The sequence below is a fragment of the Oryctolagus cuniculus genome, chromosome 11 (genome assembly GCF_964237555.1).
Source record: "Oryctolagus cuniculus chromosome 11, mOryCun1.1, whole genome shotgun sequence".
In the NCBI taxonomy this organism is placed as follows: Eukaryota; Metazoa; Chordata; class Mammalia; order Lagomorpha; family Leporidae; genus Oryctolagus; species Oryctolagus cuniculus.
In genome coordinates, this window is record NC_091442.1 from 106,787,110 (window position 1) to 106,798,742 (window position 11,633).

The following is an 11,633-nucleotide window of genomic DNA, read 5'->3' on the forward strand; positions in this document are numbered from 1 at the left end:
TATTAATAGGTTTAAAGTCATGGAAAATGCTAAGATTCACAGACTGGAGATCAAGGATATACTACAACTGAAGGCAGTGCTGTATCCTGGAATAGAAGAGGGGATAAATGGAAAAACAGGTGAAATCCAAATAAAGTGTAGTTAACAGCAGCATAGCAATATTGTCTCTTAACTTTGATGTATACAGGGATAGATACTCCCAAAAGTTCATGGAAAAGAGCTGAAATATAAAAAGTGGAAATCCATGCAGTTTTTTCCTAAGTTTCCACAAACTTTTGAAGTGCCCTTGGTATAGAAACAGGTTACTGAAGTTTATAGCAACTGTTTACTGCAACTCTTTTTGCAATTTTGTGTAAATCTAAACATTCCAAAAGTAAGTTTACCTTTAAAATCACCCACAATCCTACAGAGATAACAATAACCACTGAGTGAAGACTAGATGAAGCTGTCATTTGTGGGAAAACAATGTCCCTAATTTCACTAGTCAATCGTATAACCCTGTGGAATGGTGGGACTTTTTTTCCATCTTTGGAGAACATGTGTTACACAGTTGCATCCTCAAACACGGTGTATATTAGAAAATTCTGCAAAAACCTAATTCACGTAGTTACAGTACACGATTTCAGCTTACAGATTAACATCATCTCATACCCCTTTCAGTGCTTGTTGTAGTTCTCTTGGTCTCATTCTTTTTCCCTCCACCTTAAGGTATTTTTCTAGCATTAGTCTGCACTAACCACTTTGACATTACCAAATTCCTTACTGTTTTTAAAACTGCCCTGCTGCTTTTCCTCTTAGGGAAACAGAATGGCAGCTCAGTCGTGGGATGCCCACTACAACAACAGCTTCCGACAGTGCTATATTAACTGTTAGTTGCAGCATTTCCATTTTTTTGGCCGCTGAATTATTTTTAGTGAATATTCTTGTCGTACATTCAAGTAGTGACATGACACTTGTTCCTCAGAATCCTATAATAACAAATTCTAATTTTCTACTGTTCCCAGCGAGAAACCAAAAACATCCTGCTCCCTCCATTTTTGATAAAAAACTAGCAGCTTTTACATGTCTCTTGCACAAAACCTTGCTTAACTGGCCTAATTAAATTGCCACACAGGCTGCAACAGACTTAAGGAAGACTAATCTAGTACTACTTTAAATTTTGACGAACATGACTTGGTTCTCCAGGAAGCACTGAGATGGAGTTCCACACACAGGATGCTTACTAACGAGCGCCCTTGGAGCAGCATCTGTAGCAGGAAAGCAAGTGAGATGGAGCACAGTGAGAAGTTGAGCAGCAGCGTAGGCCCAACGAGCACCTCGCTAAACCCCAAGGGGAGATGTGGAACCAAAACAGAGCCCATGGGGTGCTGAAATGGCCACGCCGCTCTGCCCCACCTTCGTCACGGGACACAGGGCTCTTCAGGAGATTTGGTTTTGAGCAAGGCCGTTCTGCCTGGGGCAGTCCGTGGTGAAGGCATTCACTCACAACAGTCTTCGCACTGCAGCCACCCGTCTCTCCTTGGGGAATCTGGATGGAGCATTTCTGCACCCACCACAGTGTACGTTTCCCACAGAGAGGTCAACTTCAACACAGGAAGAAAATATGTATCTTGGTGAAAGTCACTTAGACCAGCACTTGCTAAAATAAAGATGGCATTTTTACTTTAGGTGGATTTTTATCAGTTATAAAAATTGTTCAACATCATGAAGTCCTGTCTTGTAGGAGAGTAGGGTTCAAGTCACGACTCTTCCTTGGATCCTTTACTCTGTTCCTGTAAACAGAAGCTAAGGGAGGTGCTTCTGCAGTACAGTTCACTGCACTCACTGGAGATGAGGGTCATCCCTTGTGCACAAACTGGCCAGGAGGGGCAGGTCCTTTCTTCATGCAAAAGTGAGCGATGCCGGGCCCTTTGTTCTGGAAGTGCTGAGGGGCTCCTCAATACTATCTTCAAATGCATGATCAGAGTTCACCAACATCGCGTCCACAGGGCTTCCTCCCTGAGTTCCAACCGAGGAAGCTGTGCAACTAGATCTGAGTTACTAATCCTTTGGAAGCCATTTTCTAAGTCCTGTAATTTCAAAAGGTCAAGACTTCTAGTCTCAAGCTTCTTGCAATTGGCAGCTGCAGCAAGCTTCACCATTTGCAAAGCATATAATTTTTTTTTTTTCAAGAAAATAGCAGTCAAGTTCACCTAAGTAAAACAGCAGCAAACAGCAGTCCCAACTCAAAACCATCTTCTACTACAAAATCTCGGGCCTCTCACTAGGGTCAGCTCCCATTCATCTGTCACTGACAGAATCGGAAGTCCTTTGATACTGAAAGCATCCAATAAGGCACCAAATGGCATGGTGGCAGAAAATAAAATCGAAGATCTTACATTTAGGGCTGGAAATAAATCAGTTCATTCAGTTGCCTTGTTAAACTAAAAAGCACTGACTATAGAAAATGAAACAAGTTTCGTGTGCACTTGAGGATTTAATATTGAAGATCTCAACACAGGTCACAAACCCCCGTCATGGAGCTACCTGCTAACTGGCGGGGAAAGAACCCTCAACATCATCTTTAAGAGAGCAGAATTCTGAGATGGTCCTGCCCTGAGCAGAACCCACCTGCTCTATAATTTACTTTTGTCCTGAATGCAGAGTCAGGAAGGGTTGAAATGTTGGATTTCGTTTCCTAGGGCTGTTGAAACCAGGCGGCTCACAACACAGAGTCTGATCCTCTCTGTTCCGAAGGCTGGGAGAGTGAAGTCCGGGAATCAGCAGGGCGTGCTCACGCATCCTCGGCTTCCAACGGTGGTGCTCAACCCTGGGTGTTCCTGCTTTAGCTGCGTGACTGGCCTCTGCCTCTCTGCAAACATGGCGGCATCCTCCTCTTGGAACAAAGACGATCCATTTGGGATTAGGGTCCATCCGACGCCTCATCTTAACTCAGTCCCATTTGCAAAGACTATTTCCAAATGAGGTCACACCCCCAAGTGCTGGAGGTGAGGGTTTCAACAGCTTTCTAGGAGATACAATTCAACTTACCACAGTGCCCATTAAAGACATTCAGTTACTAAAACATACTTTACAGGAAACATTAAATGCCAATCTTAATTTGTTTTTTTGGTTTTCAGGGATTTCTCAGAATTGGCAGAGAACTTGTAAAAGACCCAGTCACACAAAGGTTATACTTTTGCTATATATAAATAATACTTTATAATATAATATTTAGTGAAATATTAACTTCACACCATTAGCATTCATTGTCAATATTACTTTTATTATACTTAATTTATAATACCCATTTGCCATTGTAATCAAACTCATTCAGAATTATAACATCATGGTGTTCAAGATTAAGTATCTTCCAGACCTCATTCAGGAGGCTGACAAGAAGCACTTGAACAATTTACAAGAATTACTGGTGAGTTACAATTAAATTTCCATGTATCAGTTAATATCTACAAAGCACCTTCTCTTGCAGGTAGCATTGGACGGCAGCTCAAAAAAAACCAGTTTTATGGCCTGGGAAAGCAGTAGAAGATGGCCCAAGTCCTTGGGCCCCTGCACCTGTGTGGGAGACCTAGAAAAAGCTCCTGGCTCCTGGCTTCGGATCGGTGCAGCTTCGGCCATTGTGGTCATCTGGGGAGTGAACCAGCGGATGGAAGACCTCGATCACTCACTCGCTCGCTCTCTTGCTCTCTGCAACTCTGCTTTTCAAATAAATAAATCTTTAAAAAGTAGTTTGACTCAATATTAAAATACACATATAAGAGATAGTTATTCACAGAACTCTTGGCAGAGTTGAAGTTTTTACTGCTGAGAAGTCTGAGGTTTATGTTGTCTCTCTTTCAGACCCAAAAGCTCCGTTCTGAGTTCTCCACGCTTCGGTGGGATTTCAGGTATTGTCTACAAAAACAAAAACAAAAACAAAACGCAGATGCTAGTGTTCTCATATGATAATCCAATGTGATTAGAAGACTTTAAGCCAAAGAGTAAAGAAGAACTGCTCGCTGCTCAGTGATAACTCTTACAAAACCTCTGGTTGACCCAAGTCCCTTTCTAATGCTGTTATTTATATGATTCTATCATCCTGGCACTGTCATTAAGGACTACAGGACTCACACACATCATTATCAGTGAGAGTTGGGAATTTGAGTAAAACTTACCGCAGGTGAAAATGCACTGCTAAACTACAAGGGCTCTTCAAAAAGTTCGTGTAAAATGCACATTATGAATAACTATGCATGGATTTCTATTTGTTTTTAAGATTTATTTATCTGAAATGGCACAGCAATCTTCCATCCACTGACTCGCTTCCCAAAAGGGCCACAATAGCTAGGACTGGTCCAGGCTGAAGCCAGGAGCCTAGAACTTCACCTGGTCTCTCACGTAAGTGGCAGGGGTCAATGACTTGGATCATCTGTCCCTGTCCTCCAATGCACATTAGTAGGAAGTTGGAGTGGAAGTGCAGCAGAACTCAAAATGGTACTCAAATATGGGAAGCCGACACCACAAGTGACCATTTAACCTACTATACCACAATGCCAGCACTGGCTTTCCTTTTTTGTTATGTTTTGTTTTTACACTAAAATAATCTTTCTAATTCCATTTTCCATAAACATTTTGAAGCCCCCAGGTATTTACTGATTCTCCATGTGCCCGGCACAGAAAATAGATATTAAGAATTCATTAGGGGCCGGTACTGTGGCTCACTTGGCTAATCCTCTACCTGCAGCGCCAGCATCCCACATGGGCACTGGGTTGTAGTCCCGGTTGCTCCTCTTCCAGTCCAGCTCTCTGATGTGGCCTGGGAGGGCAGTGGAGGATGGCCCAAGAGCTTGGGCCCTGCACCCGCATGGGAGACCAGGAAGAAGCACCTGGCTCCTGGCTTCGGACTGGCATAGCTCTGGCCACAGCAGCCATCTGGGGGCAGAACCAACAGAAGGAAGACCTTTCTCTGTGTCTCTCTCTCACTGTCTTAACTCTAAACAAACAAACAAAAAATCCATTAATTTATTCAAAAATACTAAGTACTGTTATGTGCAACATATGAAGGAGTGAGCAAATAAATAAATAAATAAATAAATTCCCTGCTTCAAGAAAGTGATCGGGGCTGGCGCTGTGGTGCAGCGGGTTAATGCCCTGGCCTGAAGCGCCAGCATCCCATATGGGCACCAGTTCAAGTCCCGGCTGCTGCACTTCCAATCCAGCTCTCTGATATGGCCTGGGAAAGCAATAGAAGATGGGCCAAGCCCTTGGGCCCCTGCACCCGCACGGAAACCAGGAAGAAGCTCCTGTCCTGGCTTCGGATCAGTGCAGCTTTGACCACTGCGGCCAATTGGGGAGTGAACCATCGGATGGAAGATCTCTCTCTCTCTCTCTCTGTCTCTGTCTCTCCTCTTTCTGTGTAACTCTGACTTTCAAATAAATAAATAAATCTTAAAAAAAAAAAAAAGAAAGAAAAAGTGATCAGGAAAGACATGAGGTAACTTGTTAAACAGTTTTCTTGGATATAATTTACATACCACCCATTTAATGTGTACACACACTCGGAGGCAGCAGGTTCTTGGGTCCTGCCACCCACTTGAAAGATCCGGACTGGGTTCCAGGCTCCTGACCTCGGCCTGGCCCAGTTCTGATTGTTGTGGAATCTGGGAGTGAACCAGTGAATGGAATCTCTCTGCCTTTCAAATAATTTGAAAATATTCTGTTTTTTCTTAAATCAAGAAGCCTGCAGTTCTAAGAAAGCTGCTGTAACATTCTTTGTAAAAACTACATAGCACATAAATGTCATTAAGAGATTGATCAGGGGACCAGCGCTGTGGAGCAGCGGGTTAACACCCTGGCCTGAAACGCCGGCATCCCATATGGGTGCCAGTTCGAGACCTGGCTGCTCCTCTTCCAATCCAGCTCTCTGCTATGGCTGGGGAAGCAGTAGAAGATGGCCCAATTCCTTGGGCCCCTGCACCCGCATGGGAGACCTGGAAGAAGCCCCTGGCTCCTTGCTTCGGATCGACGCAGCTCCGGCCACTGCGGCCACCTGGGGAGTGAACCGTCGGATGGAAGATCTACCTCTCACTCTCTCTGCCTCTCCTCTCTCGGTGTAACTCTGACTTTCAAATAAATAAATATTTAAAAAAAGAGAGAGAGAGAGAGAGATTGATCAGTGCAGCCTGCGTTGTGGTGCAACTTAAGCTACCACCTGTGACGCCAGCATCCCGTATCAGAGCATCAGCTGAAGTCCCAGCTGCCCTACTTCTGACCCGGCTCCCTGCTAATGCGCCAGGGAAAGCAGCGGAAGGTGGCCAAAGTGCTTGGGCTCTTGTACCCACGTGGGAGACCCAGATGGTGTTCCAGGCTCCTGACTTCAGCCTGCCCCAGCCCCAGCTGTTGAGGCCATTGAGAAGTGAACAAGTGAATGGAAGATCTCTTTCTCTGTTTCTCTGTCACTTTGCCTTTTACATAAAAATTACTTTTTAAAAAAGAGATTGAACAAGTAATATTTAAAACATACATGTAAGGGCCAGTGTTGTGGCACAGTGGGTGTCGGCATTCCATATGTGCAACGCTTTGAGTTCCAGCTGCTCCACTTCTGATCCAGCTCCCTGCTAATGTGCCTAGGAGAGTAGCAGAAGACAACCCAAGCACGTGGGCCCCTGCCACCCATGTAGGTAGGAGACCTGGATGGAGGTTCACGCTCCCAGCTTTGACCTGGCCCATCACCATCCACTGAAGCCATCTGGGGACTGAACTAGTAGATGGAAGCTCGCTCTCGCTCTCACTCTCCCTCTCTCTGTCTTTCAAATAAATAAATCTTTAAATACACACACACTTGACATGAAATACAATGATTAGAAAAAATGCATATATACAAATGTCTATTCATGCAGACATTACCAAAACTAATGCAGAAAAATGTGCATATGAACTCCCATTTATGTGGGGAAAAACATCACAAATTGTGCATACACAAGCATTCAATGACTAAAAAAATCAAAGGATGCACACCACCCAATCGATGTGGGGGGGCCTGGAGAAAGGGAGTTGCAAGTGGAGGATCTCCACTTCTAGTGTTTTACAGGGGTGTAGTCGTATTTTATTAAGGGAAACAAAAAGGCAACACTAAACAGAAAGCTTGGGTTCAGATCCTTAAGTCAATGCCTCATTGAGCTGTGTGGCATTGGGGAATCGCCTACGCTCTTCTGACCCTGACCCAGTTTCCTCGTCTGAAAACAGAGATAAACACCTCCAAAACTGTAGTGACCAGGAACTCGAACCAGACACCCAATGACTACTGTCCAGGCAGGGTCTAAGCACAAGCGACTGCCCCCTACACGGTGCCCCAAACCACTCCATTCACGGCTACAGGGCAACACTAGCGCATTCTTGCAATGACCCCCACCCTTCTTTCTCATCCCCACCTCCCCAAGCCCATCATTCTCCAAAAATTTCTCCTTCCTTTAAACGCCTGTAGTCCCTCACTCTTCATTCAACAAATAGGTACTGCGCATCCCCTCCATCCCAAGCTCCTTTTTAGGAGACACAACGGTGACCCCGTGAGACACAGTCTCCGCACGGAGCTTACACTCTAGCAGAGCACGCAAAGGAATAAAATCGCACGTGGCAAGTGCTCTACGGAAAGAAAGGACCGAGTCGGACCAGCCGAGGGCGGGTCTTCGGGACCTGGACAAAGGAACCTCGTGGCTGCAGGGGACATGTGAGCAAGACCTGAAGTTTTGAAGAAGGAAACCAAGCCAAGATCTGAAAGGCAGGCGCCAAAAAGAAGGGCGAGCACGGCTCTGAAGTGGAGGGAGGTGTGACGGGCTCGAGAAACAGCGCGGGAGCCGGGTGGGAAGCGGTAGGGGCTGGGCGGTGGCCAGTGGGGCCGGAGCAGGTGCGCCCGCACACGCCCTGCTCCACTTGCAAAGCGCTGTGATCCCAATGTCCTCTAAGAGCCCTCTGGCTGCTGGGAGAACGCGGCGGCAGCCAGGACGCTCGGGCACTCACCAGGTCCGGCCGGTAGTACCTGTGCACCACTTCGGCCCCCGCGCACATGGCCAAGAGGCTGGCCGCGAACATCTTCAGGTAGGTGGGCCAGGACACGCCCGCGGGCATGGTGGGCAGCCTGGGCCGGGAGGGAAAGGAGGCGGCGTTAGAAGGTCCCCGGCGCGGAATGGTAACGCCGGGCTTCTCTGCCGCGCGGCGCCGGCGCCTCGGCTTCCTCGGACCGGACGCGAGGCGGCTGAGGGACGAAAGCCCCTCCGAGACTAGAGCCAGCACTCCAGCCCTTCGTCGGCGTGCGGCGCCGGGCCGGCGGCACTCGAAAGCAGCTCTCGAGGAGCCTGTCCCACAGCTCCTGGGAAGGCAGGAACTGCACTCCGTACCGCCCCCACCTCGTCCTCTAGACCCGCTCCGGGGGAGAGCGTACCACCAAGTGCACAGGCGTCGGGCAACAGGGCTGAAGGCGGGCGAGGTGCGCCCTGGAGCCCGGGCGGACCGAAAGTGCAGGGGCTGGGGGCGGAGCCGGAGGGGAAAGCGGAGGCACTGCCGGCCGGCGCGGACACGTGACCAGGGCGGAAGTGGGGCAGGGCCGGGAGCCTGGGCTCCCTACTCCTTGTTGCTGTCCTCATACGCTCGCTTTATTTCCCTGGCAGAAGTAGACTTGGGGTGCGATCTGGATTATTGCATCCGGCACACACAAAGAAAATTGCGTGCGGTCTCCACCTTTGTGGAGATTGGCACACAGCGTTTGCGCGCAGTGAGGGAAGGGCCAAGTGCTGACTACGCTGGTGCCCGGTGTCCTTTGACACTGCAGTGGAGCCACACTCAGACAGCTGTATCCTTGTGCCACGGTGCTCCTGGGAAAGAGGAAACCTGAAGTAGACATTATTTAATCCACGCATCTTTACGTTTTAAAAAAGTATTTATTTGAAGAGCAGAGTTACAGAGAGGGAGAGACAGAGAGGGCTTCCACCGGCTAGATGGCCACAATGGTCAGGGCCGGGCCAGGTCAAAGCCAGGAGCCAGGAGATTCTTCTGGGTGTCCCACGTGGGTGCAGGGGCCCAAGCACTTGGCCCACCCTCCGCTGCTTTCCCAGGCCTATTAGCCGGGAGCAGCCGGGACTCTAACCTGCGCCCATATGGGATGCCATATGGGCCCCTCCGTGCGTCTTTAGATTGTATTTTGTATTTTGGTTGGGGGTTGGTTTTGATTAAACAGGTTAGTGTAACACTGAATTCTGAAGGATCAAGGTTGTGTGTTTAGTTTGAATTAGGATACACTCATATGTGTGCGTATATATAATTTGAGATTGATCTTCCACCTGCTGGTCACCCCAACTGACTATAAAGTCAGGGCTGGGCCAGGCCAGTGCCAGGAGCCGGGAACTGCATCTGGGTCTCCCTCACGGGTGCGGGAGTCCAAGCACTTGGGCCATCTTCTGCTGCCCTCCCTGCTAATGCAGGGAGCTGGATCGGAAGCAGAACAGAGAGGACTCCAACCAGCGCTGCGACACTGGCCGCTGGGATTGCAAGCAGCAGCTCAGCCGGCTCCACCACAATGCCAAACCCACGTATCTGTAAACCTTATTATCAGAGATCTTCCATCCATGGGCTCACTCCCCAAATAACTGCAACAGCCAGGGTTGGGCCAAGTGAAAGCCAGGAATCCAAGATTCACCCATGTCTTCCACGAGGGCAGAGACCCAAATACTTGAGCTATCACCTGCTGCCTCCCAAGGAAGCTGGACTCAAACCAGGCACTCTGATATGGGATGTAGACATCCTAACATCCTAAGCCATGCACCAAATGCCTGCCCCTCATATTTTTATAAACAATCTTATAGATTTTACATGATAAATGCATATTTATTCAACTTGATGTGGTTTTAAAAATGTGTATACTTGTGAAACCATTACCCAAATCAGTATATCCAACAGCTCCAAGGTTTCTTGTGTGTGTGTGCTTCTAATCTCTCCCTCCCCCACTGCCTCACTTTGTGGGTAGCCACTGATCTGCTGTCATTATAGATTAGTTTGCATTTTCAAGGATCTTATTTAAATGGAATCCTACAGTAGGTACTTTTGTTCGTATGGTGTATTCATGCAACACAGTGCACCCACGTTGGTGCTTGTATCAACTGTTCACTCCTTTTTAATTGCTGAGTACCTTTATACTTGCTGCTGGACATGTGGGTTGTTTGCAGTTGTTGGCTAACAGAAATAAAACTTCTACAAACAGTGAAGTATATGAGACAAGTGCAGGACATTATGCCGAGTGAAAAAGCTGGACCAGAAAGACAAATACTGCATGTTCTCCCTTATATGTCAGAGCTAAAATTTAAAAAGCAAATGAAAAGAAATGTGTGTTATTGCTGCAAATATAGTTTTGTAAAACTGTTTTATACCTTTGTCAAACCAATAGTAAGGAATGTTATAGTGAATAGATTTTCCCTAAGCCCCTGTAACTTTTTTTTTTTCTTTTTTTGACAGGCAGAGTGGACAGTGAGAGAGAAAGAAAGGTCTTCCTTTTGCCGTTGGTTCACCCTCCAATGGCCGCCGCCAGCGCACCACGCTGATCCGAAGCCAGGAGCCAGGTGCTTCTCCTGGTCTCCCATGGGGTGCAGGGCCCAAGCACTTGGGCCATCCTCCACTGCCTGCACTCCCGGGCCACAGCAGAGGGCTGGCCTGGAAGAAGGGCAACCAGGACAGAATCCGGCGCCCCGACTGGGACTAGAACCCGGTGTACCGGCGCCGCAAGGCGGAGGATTAGCCTAGTGAGCCGCGGCGCCGGCCAGCCCCTGTAACATTTTGAAATATTACTAGTTTCATTGAAGCTTCACACTATCGATCTGATACAAAATAATCTTTCCCTCTTCCTGGCTCCTAGCACGGCGGCACAAGGAGCACAGGGCGCCGCCAGCTCCCAGCTCCCGAGCCGCGGGAGAAATGAACCCGGTTTGCTGTGAGCCACTGGGGTTTGGCCAATTTTTCACAGGAGCCCCGTTTTTCATCATGCAAACCCGAGAGGCTGCAAAGCCTATCTCCATTAGGAATTACTGAAGGAAGTCCTGCGCAAACAGCACCGAGAGCGGCCGCCAACCAATGAAACAAAAACCAGGGCAAGAACCACGGAGACCGAGGCCGGGGCAGGCGACGCCGGAACGGCAGGTAGTACTCCAGACTTCAAAGGCCGCCATCTCGCACATCCAAATTAAAGCCGAGAACGCTCCGTGCAGTGATATACTTGACAGAGCAGCTGCACAAACACCCTCAGTTTCCAGTTTCACGACGGCACAGCGGCCTCCCCGCTCAGGCTTTCCGATTCCAAAACCTTTTCCTCTCCCCCTGATCATATTAGTTACCTGACAATGCAACGCACTGTTTCTTAATCGGGATAAAAATTGGGGATGGCGAAGCCTTGATAATGCTGACACCTCCACAGCGCCGCCAGAGAACCCCACCCTTTCACCCACGCGACCGCCCAACCCCGAAAACTCAGCACGGACGAAAGCTGACGCCACTGGGCGCGGCCCCTCAACCGCGTTTCGTCCTCCACCTTCCCGAAAGGCCAAGCGGCAGAGCACGGGTCGCAGGACGGGACGGGCAGCGGACGTGATTGGGCTGCCCTGCATCACGTGGTGGCC

At 48.3% G+C, this 11,633-nt stretch overlaps 1 protein-coding gene across 3 annotated transcripts; it reads right to left on the reverse strand.

The window, feature by feature from the left end:
* Nucleotides 1-3,244: 3,244 nt before the first annotated feature.
* On the reverse strand, nt 3,245-11,621 carry UQCC6 (ubiquinol-cytochrome c reductase complex assembly factor 6). Of its 3 annotated transcripts, XM_051845846.2 has the most exons (4): nt 11,352-11,621; nt 7,996-8,113; nt 6,503-6,605; nt 3,245-3,894 (listed from the first exon to the last, which is right to left on the reverse strand). In XM_051845846.2, the coding sequence occupies exons 1-4, from the start codon at nt 11,619-11,621 to the stop codon at nt 3,837-3,839; spliced, it is 549 nt and encodes a 182-aa protein (XP_051701806.2). In that variant the 3' UTR covers nt 3,245-3,836. The 3 variants fall into 3 exon arrangements, with proteins under 3 accessions (XP_051701806.2, XP_008255221.1, XP_002711277.1); XM_008256999.4 differs by lacking the exon at nt 6,503-6,605 and having other exon boundaries at nt 11,352-11,488; XM_002711231.5 differs by lacking the exons at nt 6,503-6,605; nt 11,352-11,621 and adding an exon at nt 8,417-8,537.
* Nucleotides 11,622-11,633: the final 12 nt, after the last annotated feature.

Coding starts and splice junctions, on each gene's coding strand:
- UQCC6 (XM_051845846.2), bottom strand. CDS start 11,621: ATGCAGGGCAGCCCAATCACGTCCGCTGCCCGTCCCGTCCTGCGACCC. Junction 8,114..11,351: donor ACAGTGCGTTGCATTGTCAG/GTAACTAATATG, acceptor CTCCCGGCCCAG/GCTGCCCACCATGCCCGCGG. Junction 3,895..6,502: donor CACAACACTGGCCCTTACAT/GTATGTTTTAAA, acceptor TTGTTTTTGTAG/ACAATACCTGAAATCCCACC.